This window comes from Sebastes umbrosus, chromosome 19, assembly GCF_015220745.1.
Source record: "Sebastes umbrosus isolate fSebUmb1 chromosome 19, fSebUmb1.pri, whole genome shotgun sequence".
Taxonomy (NCBI): Eukaryota; Metazoa; Chordata; class Actinopteri; order Perciformes; family Sebastidae; genus Sebastes; species Sebastes umbrosus.
In genome coordinates this window covers 2,298,292-2,317,715 of record NC_051287.1, presented here as the reverse complement: position 1 = coordinate 2,317,715, position 19,424 = coordinate 2,298,292, and the positions used below count along the sequence as shown (strand labels likewise).

Here is a 19,424-nt window from a genome sequence, read left to right as displayed (position 1 = left end):
AAACACATGATGTCATGCAGATTACAACATTATAAGAAGTTCAATTCTACTGCAGCTTACATCTTTTCATGAACTTGTTTTCAACAGGAGCAAAACGTACGACATGCTGCAGTACTACCAGAACCAAATTCCTTACTGAAAGTCTTCTGCCGGACCTCCACTGTACGTCCAAGACGAACGTCTCCCCACAAGCAATGCAAACCTTCCTCTGGATGATTTTAATAAGACGGCGGCGGCTGCACTTTACTCGTGTGTCCTGGTTCTGGTTCTGTTCTCCGCTCTGAGACAACGACACGGCACTTTGACTCCTAAAGCTCCGGTTTTAGTCAGCATACTGTAAGTTGTCGGATTTTATAATGTACTTCTGAGTTTTAAAGGACGTCTTTTATTTCACTTGAGAGTTTACCAAAAGAGGTATTTGAATCACCCTTTAAGTATTTTCTTGTTGATGCTGTAATTTACTAACCCTGACCGTCACACTAGAGGAAGATGGCCATAAAGGGAGCCATATTTATAGTGTTTGTCAAAGCAGCTCTTATCATCGTCATTATCGTTTTGTTACTATGCTGTCGTACACTTTTATGCACTTTATAGATCACAGTATTCCATCGGCTTCTGCTGCCTCTGAGCTTAAACAGAGATTACACATCAGAAATCAGAGATCAAAACAATCTGACTGATCAATACAAATCACAGTATTTCTTGATTTGAGCTGATAGATAGATCAAAAATCGAATGCCGGAATCAATCAGCATTTAACCTAACGCTAGTCTTTAGGAATGTGACAGTACTTAGAGAATCAAATGTAATAATAAATCATAATTATGCTGTAGTATTTAGAATATTTACTGTAGAATCACATCAACATTGCAGGTATTATACTGTGATTAATGTGGAACTCGTATGTGAAGAACATGTTAATCAGAAGATTGTGCTACTTTGATGCTTATTATCAAACCTCCACATGTCAGCGTTTAGCTTTAATCTGCTTATTTAGAGGTTGTTTCTTTTTTCCACTACCGGGAGCTTAACGATTCGTCACCAGAGCTGTAAAGCTTCGGTGTTAAGTTCTGCCTTTTGTTTCCACTGTGCTTTTCAAACCGGGTTCCTTTGTGTACACGTCAGGACCAACGTCGTCATATTTATGTGTTATCTGTTGTAGGAAGGGCTGCACAATGAATCAAGATTTTATCGAAATGGCAATATGACCTACTGCAATTTTCCAATCGCAGGAGGAGCAATATTTATTAAAGGTGAAATGTGTGTCAAAATATCATTTAAAATTAAATATTGTGGTGAAGTCCTGGTCTACACATCCTATTCTACTGATTTAATAAAACATCTTTGTTTGGTACAGATCCCTGCAAAAATCACACCATAATCATTTTAATATGTTTATCAATGATAATAATGTATTAAGTATAATTCACTCTACTATCTCGCAATTGCAATATCAGTCAAAATCATCGCAATTAGATATTTTTTGATAATAGTTCAGCCCTAGTAGTGGGACAGAACAATGGATTAAGTGAGCTGATAAAGCCCTCTAATGTATTACCATTATATTTGAGTCACAGAATCATATTTAATCTTTAAAAAACTTTGTTAAAATAAATACTTAACAGTGTTCTGAAGGAGTTTACAGAATCCTACAAAACTCTTCTAACCATCTGGATGAAAGAATATTTGGCTGGAAATAACAATATGTTGACGCTCACTTTGCACAATGTGAAAATTGAAAATGTTATTAGTTATAGTAGTGTATATTGATGTTTGTTTTCACTGTTGAGTTTAGGATAACTCGCGTTAGGAAACAGTCTCAACTTTAAAAAAAAAACTGGTTCAAAGTTTTTTTTATCATGCAACAGATGGTGTTTGATTTCATCCAGATGTTTTTTGAGGATTCTGTAAAGACCTGCAGACACGTCGGTCCGTCCAGACTGAAATATCTCAACAACTACTACAATGAAATACTGACGGGGTCTCTCCAGATACCCAAATATATGTGCACAAGTACTGAAAAAGTGAGATTAAAGATGCCAGGTATTCATTATTTCCAGAAAATCAAATGACTTGAAAGTTCTGGTTTCTTTCTCTGAAGCCATAAAAGGCTTCAACATCTGTAAACAGACTTTGATGTTGTGTCAAATCGATGGAGTTCCTCTTTTAATAATCGCTGTGTTACAAACAAGCTGTTGCATTCCTTCCCCCTCTGAGAGGACCAACATGTAGATCTTTGATTTAGTATCATCAAACTTTAGTTCCCGTCTGGAGAACAGTGGAAATAAAAGCAGAACGTTCAATGTTTGTTGTCGATCATCAAGTTCCTGTAGTGGAAAAGGTCTTTAGGAGAGTTGATGGAGCACACAGGGCGGACCAGGAGGATGGACTTACTTTTGTGTCTTTATTTTGCATCCAAACAGAATAGATCTGAGAGCAAAGCTGTCGACACTGAAATCAAAACATGCTTTATTGCATTTTAGTCTTTTTTTAGGGGGGTCCAGGGGTCTTTAGGGGAGATAGCAGGTCAACAGTAGATGTCACATAGAAGTGGTGTACATCATCTGAAAGCTGGAACCTGGAGATTAATCTGAGATGCAGCTCAGCACTGTGGGTCTAGTTGTTCTAGTCATAAATCAGAAATAAACATGAATTCATTAATTAAAATAAGTGTATAAGGGTTTAGAACATGATGATAGTATAGAAGTATGAAGTATATGATGGTCATCCCCATGCTCTATTATGTCTCGTAAGTTGGTGCAGCAGGTTTTTGTGTTGATCCATTTGTTCCACAGATTTGGTGCTAAATTTAACCATTTTTTTACCACTGGAGAATTGATAAAAAATGATCAATAATCCCTCCAGAATACCACATTAAGACACCAAGACCTTGAGGAACACCATAGGAAAAGCCATGCTGTGCATTTGGTTTCAAAAACCTTGTGACATTTGGAGATTTCTGCAACATTTTTCGGCGATTGGATGGCGAGCACTCGAAAATAACATTCATACTGCATTTAAAAAAACTGCATGTTTTTTGCCCAAACTGCATGTGATGATCATAAAGTGGGCATGTCTGTAAAGGGGAGACTCGTGGGTACCCATAGAACCCATTTACATTCACACATCTGGAGGTCAGAGGTCAAGGGACCCCTTTGAAAATGGACATGACAGTTTTTCCTCTCCAAAATTGAGAGTAAATTTGGAGCGTTATTTCTTTTTTTGTTTAACCTTCTTCCCGAAAAGCTAGCAACACATGGTTGGTACCGATGGATTCATCAGGTTTTTCTAGTTTCATATGTATCTATACCTTCACTATAGCTCTAAAACAGAGTAATCACTTGCAATAAAACATGTTTTGATTGCAGTGTGCATAATAAAGACCCATCAGTAACAGGATCTCCCTGACTGCTCTTCATCAGATAGATTTTATTGCGTCTTAATAAAATATGTCAGAAACATGTTTTCATCCCCTTTACATTACGTGTGACCCCGTTTGGAAACATTCCTCTGTGTACCTGAGTTATATTGAACCTGTTGGGTTTGTTGGATGACCTTTCTTTGACTGATGCAGATGATGATGATGATTATACCTAAAAGCCATTCTGCTACCCTTCCTACCCCAGGTAGGAACACGACTGTAGTGATACTTGACTAAAACCCTAACCTTATGCAACATATTCCTGTATATTGATGCTGTATTTGTGTTGTTGTGTTCAGCAGATGAACTCACTATAATTCCTTCCATCCTGATCCTCGTGACAACGTGTTTTATGACTTCCTGTCGTTCCATAATTAGAGTATTTAAGTATTTGTTTAATGGCGTCTAATAACGGAGAGTTGAAGGCTGCAGTGATCGACTCGTTACGAAGCCATGTCAATGAGTTATCTCCCTCATGTCGGCTGTTATCTGTCCACCAGATATGTGATATATAAATATATGTGTGTGTGTGTGTGTGTGTGTGTGTGTGTGTGGGGCGACATCATCGCCGGTTCAGATGACATCACGTCTGTTGTTCTGATTCTGTGTGAAAACTTCTTATTTCCAGATTAAATGTGTGAAGATCAGAGAGTCCGCCTGCTGATGTCTTTACTGTTTATCTCTTCTTTATCCTTCAATGGTTTTCTTCTTCTACTGTCTTTCGTTCTCCTTTTCTTGATCTCTTTCTTTTTTGTCTTTCTTTCTTGTTGTCTTTCTGTTTTTCTTTCTAGTTGTCTTTCTTGTCTCTTGTGTTGTCTTTCTTGCTGTCCTCTTTTTCTCTTGTTTTCGTTCTTTCTTTCTTGTTGTCTTTCTGTCTTTCTTTCTAGTTGTCTCTTTCTTTTGTGTTGTCTTTCTTTCTTGTCCTCTTTTTTGTCTCTGTTTCTTGATGTCTCTCCGTCTTGTTGTCTTTCTTGTCTTTTTTGTTTTGTCTTTCTTTCTTGTCCTCTTTTTGTCTCGTTTTCTTTCTTTTCTTTCTTTCTTGTTGTCTTTCTGTTTTTCTTTCTAGTTGTCTTTCTTGTCTCTTGTGTTGCTTTCTTGCTGTCCTCTTTTTGTCTCTCTCTTTCTTGTTGTCTCTTTCTTTCTTGTCCTCTTTTTGTCTCTCTTGTTTTCGTTCTTTCTTTCTAGTTGTCTCTTTCTTTTGTGTTGTCTTTCTTTCTTGTCTCTTTTTTGTCCTCCTTTTGTCACTTTTGTTTTCTTTCTTTGTCTTTCTTTTGTGTTGTCTCTTTCTTGTCCTCTTTTTGTCTCTCTCTTGTTGTCTTTCTTGTCTCTTGTGTTGTCTTTCTATCTTTCTTTCTAGTTGTGTCTTTCTTTTGTGTTGTCTTTGTTCTTGTCTTTCTTTCTTGTCCTCTTTTTGTCTCTCTTTTTTTGATGTCTCTCTGTCTTGTTGTCTTTCTGTCTTTTCACAAGATGAAATAAAAGATCTAAGACTTTTTCGCTGCACATGAACGGCTCATTTCTCTCAAATGTTGTGCACAAATTAGCTAAAATCAAAACCAATAGGAGCGGGCCTTCATCGGACCGTGGCCTTCAGGCTCCTAACTAAGCAGTGCCCAGATTAACAACAGTGTTATGTAATAACCAACCAATGGATGGCTCTAGTGTTCTTAATGTTCTGTCCAGAGTAAAGAAATGCTTTTATTGAATCTGAAGAAAAGCCATGAAGAAGGACCTGCAGCTGCAGCCGGGACGTTTCTATGAATTATTTGTTTGGTTACAATAGAAACAGAAACGTGAGCAGCGGCTCATGTTGTGTCGTCTCAGCCTGGAAGCTGCTCCGTGACGGTGTGAACGGAGACGAACAAAGAAAGGAGAGTTTGATGTGAACGCAGCCAGTAGTGTTGAACTCTGACCTCTCTGACACAACAGACGGGGCCCAAAGAAACTCTACACCGAAGGGCCCGTCACGTGTTTGACGGTCGGAGGCAGAGCTGGTTGAGGTGATGAGGAAGAATCTGACCGAGAGAAGTGAACAAAAAGGATAAAAATATGTTTAAAGTTTGGTATTCTACGATTGATGATAGAAGGTGAGAAAACTCCTTTTACTTCTAGTTTAGACGCCCAGCAAAGACAGAAATTTATGCCAGTAACACAAAAGGCCGAGACGGCGGTGGGAGTGAGACTTTGACTTGTGCACAAAGGAGCGCCACCCCCACGTCTCCTTTTTATAGTCATTAAACAATAGAGGGCCGGGCCCCTGGAGCCATGTTCACAAAACATCCCAACTAAATGTACGAGCTGCGTCAGTCCCAACTTTAACACTCTCAAGTTTCTGGTCAGAGAGTAATTCACAAATTAGTTTAGCATTAAAACTACTTCCCTTATGAATATCCTTACGACTATCCTTATTACTAGGTTGTTTATGACAGAATAAAGCTGAAACAAACAAAGAAATAACTTTTCACGTCTTTAAAGTTTCTGAATAAATTCTGTAACACAGGAAAATTAAAACATTAAATTATCATTAATCACAGAGGTTCATCTCATATGCTCAAATACAACATGAGCAGAAAACTTAGTCATTTTAAACTAGAAAATATATTCAGAATAAGCTAAATAATGATAAATAAATACATTAATTTATATAGTTTTACATTTATTTTAAACATTTATTTACATTTATATTTATTTATTATTCTTTATTTCTCCCAAGTTGTGGTTATTGAAATATTTTTTTAGTTTTTATTCTATCTCTTGCAACAAATCCACCTGGGTTAAAGATTGTGTATTTATTTGTGCAATTCAATAGAAATATATGAAAATTAATAAATACAATTAAATAATTAACAAATAAAGGAAAACAATCAGTTATAATGAATCCATTCATTTATTATTATTGTTGTTTTTATTTTTATTTTTATTGTTAATTGTTATGTGATGTCAACATTAGAAAACCAGAATTTTATGTTTTCACAACTCTGTTGTATTCTGTAGAAACTCACCTTTTTCCTTGTTTCTGTAACTACAGAGCGCCACCTAGTGCTCAGCAAGCAGCTTTAAAACTCACTACAGATCATCAGTTGTGGGAGAAGTATTCAGATCCTTTACTGCAGTAAAAAGTACTCATACCACACTGTGAAAATACTCCACTACAAGTAAAAGTCCTGTATTCAAAGCATTAAGTAAAAATATGTAAGTATTATCAGAAGAGGAGGAGGAGGAGGAGGAAGGAGAGCGAACAAGGTAAGTTAGACACACTAAAGGCTGTATTTACATCCCATAATCACAAGTATTGTAGTACAGTTCATATTATAGTTGCAGTACAAAATACAACTTGGAGGTAAACTAGTTGTGCACTCAAAGTTTACTTCTCTTACATTTAAAGTATACTTAAAAGTATACTTTTATAAACTAAAGTGGGACAATTTAGTCCCAAGATGTATTGAAATAGTACACTTACAAGTATACTACTAATACATTGATATTAGTATAGTTATTAAATAAAGTATACTTGAACTATACTTGACTAAATGGTTGTGGAAGATATAAAGAAATGTATATAGGTTTGGAAAATGTTAATGTTATTAGTGTAACACAAATATGATGTTGTATAAATAGTATGTATGTGATAAATTTAATGTACTTGATTTCAGACCCCAGGAAGACTAGCTGGTGCCATTGGTATCAGCTAATGGGGATCATTTTTAAATAAAATAAAATAAACTTTAAGTATACTTCTTTTTTGTAAGGGTGGACAGGAAGTCTGTAGAGTGGAAGTAGTACCTCGAAACAGTAGTTGAGTAATACTTCTCTGTTCATAAGTGAGTACATTAGTCCCAGTATCAGTGTGTGGCTGCTTCCTCAGGTGTTGTTTTACAACAGGTACATTTCCCCTTCCACTCTCTGAGTGACGTCACGGGGATGGGCAGGTCACGTGGTTGCGTCAGAGGGAAACCTGTGGGGATGGGAATTCCGGCTCTTTTTATTGAGCCAGATCATTTGGCTCAGCTCACCAAGAACAGTCAGCTAAGAAAGGAAAAACAAACTCTGATGGTACGTGTCCACAGGGGCGTTTTTTATCGCGAGGGGACGCGACGTTTCCCAACATTGGATACTTGGTGGGCGTGCTGCTAGGCGTTGACACGATAGATGATTGACCAATACTGGGCGGTGACGTTTTCCCGGCTTTATTTCAAATACTTCCGGCTGCACCTGATTGGACAAACGCTTCCCCTTGTGGGCTGTCCTCTCCCGGATTTCAAATCAGACCAACATGGAGGCTCGTTATGATGATGACGAAAATTATTTCACGAAAATAGTTCACCGAAATGTGTTTCTGAAAACATTTGAGGCGATAAATAAGCCAAACAGTTGCTGAATCTGTTTTTATTTTGGATCAACAACGTTTATTTTAAAAGATTCTCGGGAGTTTCGAAAGACGGCGAGTCGCGTCGGACGTCCTTGATTTGCGTAAAATAGACGAGCCCTCAACTTTATGCAAATGAGGAGCGTCCAACGTGATGCCCCGTCTCTCAAATCGTGCCACCACGCTACCAGAATGCATTGCTGCACAGCTGCTTACATAGACAATGAATGGGAAGCGTGGAAAGGACGGAGCCTGTGGACACGTACCATCAGTGCATGGAGTGCCCGTGGCGCGGAGAAGATCATCCTATCATTCTGCCTTGATTTAATTAAAGAAAGAAAAAAAAAAAACGTCTCTCGGATGGGAGCCGGCTCTTATCGTTCACTTAAAAGAGCCGGCTCTTATCGTTCACTTAAAAGAACCGGCTCTTATCGTTCACCTAAAAGAACCGGCTCAATGAACCGACTCGTTTGTCACCGACACATCACTAGAAACCTGTACTGAAATAAGAGAGTAGAAGAAGAAGAAGAGGAGGAGGAGGAAGGAGAGAGAACAAGGTGAGTTAAACTCACTAAAAGCTGCTTTTACATCAAATAATCACAACTATTGATCCGTGTGTTTACTCAGGTATCGATTAGGAGTAGTTTATACTTTTAAACGTGACTTTTTAAAGGTTAAAAGTCAGTAAATGTAACGTGTTGTTGGTGTAACGGACTCTTCTTCTTCTGGTGAAGTTAACCTGCTGCTGCTGTCGTTGTTACTAAACTAAACCTGTTAAAACACTCAACTAAAGCAACATTTTATTAATCTACACACTCTATTACTTTAATAAAATAACATAAAACACGATAATAACTTCACATGGAGTCAAACTAAAGGGTTTAGTTGAGTTCTGGCTGAGAGCCAGCTGCTGTTGTAACGTTACAGGCCTTCAGTAGTACTATATATATTACTTTATATTATATAAATACAGTCTATATATAATAAGTGTCATGTTATTATATCATGGTTATAGACTCCTGTATTAGTATAAACCAGTTTCCTCATCCAGGAGGAGTCTGTCTGACTACCTGATGATGTATTAGTATGTGAGCTGTTATACTAGGAGGAAGTATTCACATCTTTACTGCAGTAAAAGTACTAATAACACACTGTACAAATACTCCACTACGAGTTAAAGTCCTGCATTCAAAACCTCACCTAAATTAAAGTATGTATTATCAGGAAAGTGTATTTAAATTATTAAAAAGTAAACGTACTCATGCAGTAAAATATTCCCTGTCAGTGTTTTACTATATGATGTTTTATGATTAATGTTATATTAAGTAAAAAATATTAATACCACACTAAAAATACTTCATGAAAAGGTATGCATTAAAACCTTAGTAGTATTATTAAGAAAATGTACTTTAATTATTAAAAAGTAAAAATACTCAGTCACTATTATATATCTTGTTTTTGGATTAATATTACTGTACTGTACTATTAAAGGTAGTACTAATACCACAATGTGAAAATACTCCACTACAAATACAAGTATTATCAAAATATACTTAAAGTATTAAAAGTTGAATTATTCATTGTGCAGTAAAATGTTCCCTCTCAGTGCTTTACTATTATAGATTATGTTTTATGATTAATATTATATTAAGTAAAAATATTAATACCACACTGTGAAAATACTCCACCACAAGTAAAAGTCCTGCATCGACAACTTTACTTAAGTAAATGTATCAGCAGAATGTACTTAAAGTATGCAAAGTAGCCTAAAAGTACTCATTGTGCAGTAAAATGTTCCCTCTCAGTGCTCTGTTACAAGTAAAAGCCCTGCATTTAAAATCTGTTACTTAAGTAAAGGAAAATGTACTTTAAGTATTAAAAAAGTAAAAACACTCGTCATGCAGAATAGCCCATTTCAGAATAATTGATGCATTAATGTGTTCATCACTTTAATATTGCAGCAGGTAAAGGTGTAACTATTTTTTGTATTACTTTATATACTGATGGAGAGTTTAATCCGTCAGTGTTGCTGAAGCGCAGATTCAGTGAAATCATCAGTGGTTGAGGAAGTTTTCAAATACTTTATTTACTTCAGTAAAAGTACTAATACTACACTGTAAAAATACTCTGTTGCACGTAAAAGTCCTGCATTGAAAATATGTTACATAAATAATAGTATATCAGTAAAATGTAGTTAAAGTATTATATTCAACCATTAGATTATTATTATTAATGCGTTAATGTAAAAGCATGATTTTCCTGTTGTAGTTGTTTAAGGTGGAGCTCATCTTGATAATTATTTTCATTATGGATTAATCTGCTGATTATTTTCTCCATTACTCAGAGCCCAAAGTGACGCCTTCACTATGTTTGTTTAGTCCAAACCTCAACATTATTATTAATATATTAACATTATTAAAGCAGCAAGTCTTCACATTTATGAAGCTAGAACTGTGACAAAAATAACAAATTATTAAAATAGTTGTCAATTAATTTTCTGGTATGATCTTCTACAGTCAACATCTAATCGACCCTTTTCCCAGCAGCCATGTTAACATATCAGAAGATAAACACAGGAGGTGTAGTTGATCAAATTAATTATGTTCCCATTGAATTGAGTGTGTCACAATCATTCCAGTGAACCAGCATGAACAATAGCAGAGCTCTGGCACACCTCAGTAGAACAAGGCCAGAATTAATGTTAATAATTACACCTTTGTTTGTCCTGCAATCATGTTCAAATGACTGCTGTGAAAACGGCATATTGGGAGTCAAACATTCTCTTTCTAGCGTCTTTCATGTAGTTTTATATCGCTGTAAACTGAATATATATTTTTGAACAATGAAGACGTGACTTTGGTGTTTATTGTTTATTAGTGTCAGCCTTAATAAAGTCCACCTTCTTCATGTGTTTGTGTGTTTACAGGCGAATCCTCGGCTCACTCTGTATGTTCTTACCAGGTTTGCATTCTGACCTGCAGGCCAATGTAAGTCGTGTTGAGTGACTGCGTGTGAAAGAGGTATTCAAGCACAGTTCATATTATCTTTTAACCTCTCGAGATCATTAAGGAAATGGGCTTTTAAGGGCTGATTGGTTGTCAAGAATGTGTTTTTGTGCTGTCTGCAACAGCTAACCGGTAAGTTGAGCGTTCACACATGAGCGGTTATTACTACGACAATAACAACAACAAGCAGGTTTGAGCTGCGTATTTGGTTGCAGCACAAAAATGCATTCTTGACTCAGCTTGCATGGAGGACGGTGGGATAACATCTTCACTCATGAGGGCTTTTTCTCTGGTGACCTCAGGTACTGGGGGGTTAGCTGTGTCTGTTAGGTACAGTATGTGCAGCAAACTGACTTTTGCATGAACGATACTCTTGAATGTCTTAATTTTGGATTTCTCATCAGTCTGGGATCGTTTTGACCTTCTGGCTTCTTCCTTTTTACATTTCCTCTTTCTTTACCTTCTTTGTTCTGTTTATGATTTGAATTGATGACGATTAATCCATCGACAGAAACATCATTTTGATAATCGATTAATTGTTTTTCAAACAAAAAAGCAAACATTCTCGGTGGGGGTTAAGAAATTAGTGGCGTTAAAACAAATTTGCGTTAACGCGTTAATTTGACAGCCTTAATCACGATACTATGCTGTATCGATTTGTATCCCCCCAACCCTGATTCTTGATTTCCTGCTTGTCATTTGTGAGGATTTTCTGCTTTTCTATGTTTAATATGACAGTAAAATTAGTATCTTTGAGTTTTGGACTGTTGGTTGAATGAAACAAGACATTAAAGGACGTCACCTTGAAAACATAGACTTGAAAATGTGACTCTATCCTTTAATCTGTTATTCGTTTGGTCTATTAAACATCAGAAAACAGTGAAATATACTCACGGTGATATTTATAAATTGTCCAAAACCCAAAGATATTTAATTTACAGTGTTATGAACCAGAGAAAAGCAACAAATCTTCCTATTTGAGGAGCTGGAAGCAGAAAATATTTTGCATTTCTGCTTGAAAAATGACTTAAATAATTGATCGATTATCAAAATAGTTGACAAATAATTTCCTGTCTAGCAGCTAATTGTTTCAGCGTTAAGAAAAATTATCACTCAGCATTTAAATAATACTGAAGTAATGTTTGTGTGTGCGTTCAGGGACCATCACCATCCTCATGTCCAATGGAGGAGGCTTTTACGGACGCACTGAGCGTGTCCGCCAGTCGCCCTACTATGACCAGGTACCACCGGGCTCCTTACCCCGAGCAGACTCCTTCGACCTGCCGCCGCTAAGGGATCAGAGAGCGGTCCGCCTCGCCCAGAGCGCCGACCCCCTCCCTCCTCCGCCTCTACCAGTCCAGCCTGCCGTCGGCCCCGAGTTCGAGCCCAGCGGCAGCGAGGGCAACGCCGACCCGGACCACGACCCCGCCCTCGACATTAAACCGGTCCACCGCTTCATCCCGGACTCCTGGAAGGACTTCTTCAGAGGAAGCAACCGCAGCAGCAACCAGGCGTGGTCAATGCCTGCCTCGTCATGTAACAACAACAACAGTACCAGCGAGGGGGTGCGCTGCTCTCCGCCGACCTCCCCCTCCGTTCCTGGATCGTACCGAGATCCGTATGGCGGCTCGGGCGGCAGCTACAACTCACACAAGGAGCTTCTGGAACCACAGGACGGCCCGGAGTCCGTGTCAGGGCGCACCTACCGCACGGGTCTGACCTACAGCGAGCGGGTGGAGGAGTACCATCAGCGCTACGACTACATGAAGTCCTGGGCGGGGCTGCTGAGGATTCTGGGATGTGTGGAGCTCCTGCTGGGAGCGGCGGTGTTCGCCTGCGTCTGTGCTTACATCCACAAAGACAACGAGTGGTTCAACATGTTCGGATACTCGTCTCCAGGAGGAGGGTACGCCGGAGGAGGGTACGCCGGAGGAGCGTACGGCGGCGTCACAGGCGGGTCCTACTACTCCGGCCCCAAGACGCCGTTTGTGTTGGTGGTGGCGGGGCTGGCCTGGGTGGTGACTGTGATCATGTTAGTGCTGGGGATGACCATGTACTACCGCACCATCCTGCTGGACTCCAACTGGTGGCCTCTGACCGAGTTCACCTTAAACCTGGCGCTGGCAGTCCTCTACATGGCAGCAGGTAGGAGACGCAGCTGCAATGCATCTGTATATATATATATACATACATATCAGAAAAGTGTTTTACCACTAGAGCTGCCTCTTTATAGCATGTTTTCTGTTTGTTTTCCAGGCATTGTCTACGTCCGGGACACGACCCGCGGAGGGCTCTGCTCCTACCCGGTCTTCAACAATGGAATCAATGGAGCGTTCTGCAGAACGGAGGCGGGCCAGACGGCCGCCATTATCTTCCTGTTTGTCACTCTGGTTGTGTATCTGATCGGAGCCATCGTGTGTCTCAAGCTGTGGAGACATGAAGCCGCTCGTAGATACCAGGAGAAGTACGGCCACGAGGTGAGATCTTGTTTAAAGGTTTGGGTTCTGGGATTCCTCACAATCACTCAGGGATTGTTCCTAAACTTAAAGAACTCTATCTATCACTTAGAGGACTAAAAACATGTTCACACACACACAGACAGCAAGGCAACAGCAATCCACATCATTTGCACACCGGCTTACAGCAGTGGAGGAGGAGGAGTCGGAGAGTCGGACGAGAAATTTGATCCCACTCTTGTTCTCTCTCCGTACGATGCAGTGTTCATTTTGACAGCTATTTTAGATTTAGTCTTAGTCTTAAGATGAAAATGCTTCTTAGTTTTAGTCACATTTTGGTCACTTTTATCCAAATTTAAATTAAACAAAACTACTTATAAGCAATAATTATACTGAATAACTACTGTAAATCAACAGAAAATATCGGAGCCCAGCTCACCCTCTTTTTCTGAATCCCACCATCCAAGTGAAACCACAACCCATTGGCACAATTAACGGAAGTGATAGTAACCAAAAAGAACGTGTGCAGCCTAAACAAATAATAATGAGGCTAAATACACATTTTGGCTCCTACAATAGTAAATCATCATTATTGGCTTCATGTTAACTGGATTATATGTTTTTATATACACAGATGCATCCCTCCGACATGCGAGCTGCACAATCACTGGTGAGCATCCTGTAACACCGACTCTGCACATTCAGCATCCAACAAATCCACATCTAGGTTAATGAGAGCTGTCTCTGTATTGCTCAATCTGCTCAGTTCATTTGATTTGGTTGTTTGTCTGTTGCTGTGTCTCTTCAGATGGCTCCGGTTTCAGCTCCTGCACCCAGAGCTCCAGTTCAGGTCCAGGACTCCTCAGTGGTCCCGATCCAGGCGACTCCTAAAGCTGTTCGACCTCACATCTTACAGGGAACGATTCCATCAGGACACATTCCCAAACCTGTTATTGTGCCGGACTACATCGGGTACGTTCTGCTAAAATACATGCTGTACAATATACTGTCTAGTGAGCTCCGTATGCCAGGATACGTAGATACAACATACTGTACAGTGAGCTCCGTATGCCAGGATACGGAGATACAATATACTGTACAGTGAGCTCCGTATGCCAGGATACGGAGATACAACATACTGTACAGTGAGCTCTGTATGCCAGGATACGGAGATACAATATACTGTACAGTGAGCTCCGTATGCCAGGATACGGAGATACAATATACTGTACAGTGAGCTCTGTATGCCAGGATACGGAGATACAATATACTGTACAGTGAGCTCTGTATGCCAGGATACGGAGATACAATATACTGTACAGTGAGCTCCGTATGCCAGGATACGGAGATACAATATACTGTACAGTGAGCTCCGTATGCCAGGATACGGAGATACAATATACTGTACAGTGAGCTCTGTATGCCAGGATACGGAGATACAATATACTGTACAGTGAGCTCCGTATGCCAGGATACGGAGATACAATACACAGAAGGGCTGCAACTAAGGATTATCTGAGGATTATCTGAGGATGGATAAATCCAGAGATTGTTTCCTCGATCAGTCGTTTGATCTCTGTGTTCTTCTCTCCCTCCGTCCTGCAGTAAGTACCCAACGATCCGGTCCGACGAGGAGCGGGACCAGTACCGAGCCGTGTTCAACGACCAGTACGCCGAGTACAAAGAGCTCCACTCGGAGGTGCAGGCTACCGCCAAGAAGTTCGATGAGATGGACGCCATGATGCGCAGCCTGCCCCAGAACCCGACCAGCCAGATGGTGATTGGTTACGCTTCTCAAAATTACACTCAGTCGAGTGTTGGTTTCTATCTGTACTCTAATCTGACAAATAAACTGTACACACACTGCTACAGCTACGTTCACAGCTATAACGCCACCGATAACCCCACACTCACCGCCAACACACACATACACGGCCTGTCGGACACTCGCTGAAGTTACGCTGCGCTGACAGACCGTATGTGTGTAACAACGGCGAGCACGAAGCCACAAGCAAAGCTACAACTGCAAACGTAGCACATAAACACACACACGATCTGTCAGACACTCGCTAACGTTACGCCGGGCAGACACACAGCTGACAACCTCACAGCTAAACTAAAGAACTGAAAGGGGTATAAATGGAGCGGTGGAGACTTAACGTTCGGGGAAAGTGGCTGCATGTGTTCACGACTCTAAGCGCAGCATCGTGGCTGGCACAGTAACGCTCCCGGACGGTGAACTGGGGACTCAGTTGTCTGTTTTGCTCATACGCTGCAGCTGGTGCACCGCTGCATGCAACGCACTACTCTTGTCAGTTAAAGATTAATAATCGGTTAACGAGGGCCGGTTATCGGTTAAAAAAATTCAAAATGAGCATCCCTAGTATCTCGTCTTTAGTCTTTTATTTCTGTGCTCCTGGTAGTCACGACTTCACCAACCACAGTAACACTGAAAGTGCAGCGCCACCTCACAGCACACTGGACTGTGCTTTGCAAAGGTCGTTGCCCTTTGAATCTGATTTACATTTTATGAGAGCTGAGGAAACCTTTAGTCGGAGTCTGACTGTCTGGATTCTTACGCTCTCAGTGTTGTTGTTGTTTAAATGTGCCTCATTTCCTCATCTCCTAACTTCCTCTGTTTGCACTTCCTGTTCCCGCTCTACTTCCCCTCCACCCTCAAATTCCTTCTCTGCTCCATCCACAATCACCTCATATTCATACGTTGAGTCCTGCAGTTCACTCCTCAATGGATCGACTTCAGTTTAATACAGTCTCTTTCTCTTCTTGCAGGAGTTTGATCGCATTCACAGAATCCTGGAGGACTACCAGAGGAAGAAAAATGTGAGCCTGTTGTCTTGTTCATGTTTTGAATCCACTGTTTATCTGCTGCTCATGTTCATATTCTAGAAGTACACATCAAGGCTTTGTGTTTGTCAGTGAAGATATGTGGTGCTCTAGTGAGTATTAGTGGCAGCAGGACGGTGTATGTGGGATATAGACATTTATTTTCGGACATTTTCCTCCTACGTCTTCTTTGTCTTCCTCTTCTTCTTCATCTTCTTCTTTGTCGTCTTATATATCCTTTATTTAACCAAGTAAAAAACTCTCATTGAGACACTTCTTTTTCATCTTCTTCCTTTTTTTTGTCTTCTTCTGTGTCTTTTTTGTCTTTTTCGTGTTTGTCTTCTTCCTCTTCTTCGTCTTCTTCTTCGTCTTCTTCTTTTTCTTCGTCGTCGTCTTCTTCCTCTTCTTCTTCATCATCTTCTTCTTCTTCTTCTCCCCTCTTCTTCTTCTTCATCATCTTTTTCTTCTTCTTCTTCTTTGTCTTCTTCTGTGTTTATTGGCGGATCGCAAAACCAACTGTATTGGAGTGTGTAATTGCTGCGCTTGTTACGTCAATGACAACAATTTGGCTTGGTATTATCGGCCGATAATTTATCGAGCCCGACAGTGTATCGTGCATCTCTAAATAGTCAGAATGTGAATAATTTCTACTGAACACTTGAAATAATACAGTTAATAATTATCAAAGTGAAAAGCCAGAAAACAAAACCTTAATTTAATTTATATTCTCATCTGCGTTTCTGCTTCATCAAACCAGGACCCGACTTTCCTGGAGAAGAAGGAGCGCTGCGAGTATCTGAAGAGCAAACTGTCGCACATCAAACAGAAGATCCAGGAGTACGATAAAGTGATGGAGTGGAACGACGGATTCAGCTAAACCTCCCGAACACACAAGTACAGAACTGAAGCTGACAGCTGAGCAGAACTGGAGGAGAAGGAAGGGACATTTTAACTGGAGACTAAACAACAGCATGTTTTAAGTCTGTACAGCAGCTCTGTGTGTCTGTGTTTGTTCCTTAAAGCCCACCAGTAGAACCAAAGGGATAGAAACGCTTTATACTTACAGGAATTATATGACATTTTGGCAAATACGCTTTCTGGTGGAGAGTTAGACGCCGCTCTCATGTCTGTAAGAGCTACATCCAGTAGCCAGTTAGCTTAGCTTAGCATAAAGACTGGAAGCGGGGGGAAACAGCTAGCCTGGCTCTGTCCAACGAAAACAAAGTCAGCCTATAAACACCTCTAAAGTTCATTAATTTACACGTTATGTCTTGTTCCAGTTAGCCTTTTTAAGAGGAGGACTATTTTCTTAGAAATAAAAACTCATAATTATTTGTTCAGATTAAACAAACGAGATATAAGATGTTAATTAACGAGCTTTAAAGGTGCTGGTTGGCGGGTTTTGTTACCTTTGGACAGAGCCAGGCCAGCTGTTTCCAGTCTTTATGCTAAGCTAACTGTCTCCTGGCTGATAAGTTTCATATTTAATAAGCGTGTTTCCCCAGAAATGTCAAACTTTTCCTTTTTTAAAATGGTCTAAATATGCAAAGAACTGGATATATACATGTATATATATGTGTGTGTGTGTGTGTGTGATACTGTGACTGTGATTGTAACCGATGCTCACCACTTTAATCTCATAAATAACGCTAGTATCCGATGTGAGCGTTTGCATGTAATCAGGGGGAGATGGAAGATTTCTGTCCAGGTTTACCTCCGCTGCAGCTCCACCTTTCTGTCGGTCGGTCTTCACGTTCGTTTATTCGTCTACATAAATTTCACAACTGTAAACCACTACTCGTCCTGACACATCGTCATCCAGCCGGTTTTATTGAACTGCTGTTTGGATTGTTTGGATTGTTTGTTATTGCACACTGTGTCTTGTTTCATGTGTAACTGTCTCAATGTGGGAATATGCCTATAGATGTCCTATAGTAGAATTTTAAATGTGTGTTGTAACACTTTCTGCGTCCTGCCATTTCACGGATTAAACATTTTGTACTTTATAGTCACGTAAGTGCCTAAATATCTCCATCTTATCTTCTTTATACCGCTGTAAACATTGGACCTTTTGGTTGACAGGGAGTGATATCATAAGGTCTGTTTCTTTTTCATGTTATCAAATATAATTGTACATATGTTGCTGTAAATGTCCTTATTCTTTCATAATTTAAAGTGGCTAATTGGTGCTTTCTGTCTCCAGAATACAGTTTTGCTTCTGAACTGACGGTCTGTGGTTTTCTTTTATTGATCAGCAGCCACGGTTTGATTTACTGGGAAAGGGAAGGATAAAGACCATGGGATTTTTTGTGCAAAAACGTAAAATATGAATTCGTTCCAGCCTTTAAAATTTAAATATTTGCAGCTTTTATTTGTCTTATATGATAGTAAACTGTATATGTTTGTGTTTTGGACTTTTGGTGGTACAAAAAAAGCTATTTGAATATTTTTTTTCTGACATTTTACAGACCAAACCATTAATGGATTAATAAAGAAAATAAACGTCTAATTATTGGCAATATAAATAATTAGTAGTTGCAGCCCTTAACTCAATATTTACATACACATTCACCTAATAGGACACTTGTAGCAGTGTTTGATATAAAGTATAGTTAAAACAGAACTGGATACATCAATAAATATTAAGTTGAATAATTAAAAATAAAAGAAATATAAATATTTCTACTTTTCAATCAATCTCCTTTTATCAGTAAAATAAGATTTTTAGTTGGGTTTTTTTTTTCCCACCAATTAGTTGATAAATTAAATTAAAATCTTTATTTTGGTCTTGGCCCATGTTTCATTATTTGTCTTTTTTCTCCCAAGACCCCCCCCCCAAACAATTAATTAAGTTTTAATATATTTTATATATTTTATTAACTGATTGGTGGTAGGAAAAAACAAAAATAGTGTTGCTTTTTTAAGAGGGTCAAAGGAGTAAAAGTTTAATTATAAGTAATTTTTTTCACCATGACACCTCCCAGGCTCCATATAATAAAAATAATAATAATAATAATAATAATAATAATAATAATAATAATAAATAACATAACATTATCATTATTATTATTATTATTGCACACATTTCATTATTTGTCATTTTTTCTCCCAAGACTAAAAAATAAAATTAAAATTAAAATTAAATGTTTTAATTTATTTTATATAGCAAAAAAATAATTTTAATAATACATTTTTTTCCTCTTGATGACCCCTCCAAGGCTCCAAATAATAATTATAATAAAAATAATAATAATAAAACATTATTATTATTATTGCACACTTTCATTATTTGTCTTTTTTCTCCCAAGTCTAAAAAATGTAAATAAAATTAATTA

At 38.9% G+C, this 19,424-nt stretch overlaps 2 protein-coding genes across 7 annotated transcripts in view; both read left to right on the top strand.

Moving 5' to 3' along the window:
* pi4kaa (phosphatidylinositol 4-kinase, catalytic, alpha a) overlaps positions 1–1,827 on the top strand; it is a 30,167-nt gene extending 28,340 nt beyond the window's left edge. For both annotated transcript variants that reach the window (XM_037752376.1, XM_037752377.1), the window contains exon 54: positions 88–1,827. In XM_037752376.1, the coding sequence (XP_037608304.1) occupies positions 88–139 (52 nt within the window). In that variant the 3' untranslated portion in view covers positions 140–1,827. The remainder of the gene's footprint in view (positions 1–87) is intronic.
* A 4,800-nt stretch (positions 1,828–6,627) lies between these two features.
* Positions 6,628–18,316, top strand: marveld2a (MARVEL domain containing 2a). 5 transcript variants are annotated; one of them, XM_037752380.1, is made up of 9 exons: positions 6,628–6,661; positions 10,711–10,771; positions 11,948–12,934; positions 13,046–13,266; positions 13,880–13,915; positions 14,054–14,217; positions 14,851–15,022; positions 16,036–16,086; positions 16,847–16,966. In XM_037752380.1, the coding sequence occupies exons 3-9, from the start codon at positions 11,965–11,967 to the stop codon at positions 16,964–16,966; spliced, it is 1,734 nt and encodes a 577-aa protein (XP_037608308.1). In that variant the 5' UTR covers positions 6,628–6,661; positions 10,711–10,771; positions 11,948–11,964. The 5 variants fall into 5 exon arrangements, with proteins under 5 accessions (XP_037608308.1, XP_037608309.1, XP_037608306.1 ...); XM_037752381.1 differs by having other exon boundaries at positions 6,642–6,661; positions 10,711–10,804; XM_037752378.1 differs by lacking the exon at positions 6,628–6,661 and adding an exon at positions 8,265–8,341.
* Positions 18,317–19,424: the final 1,108 nt, after the last annotated feature.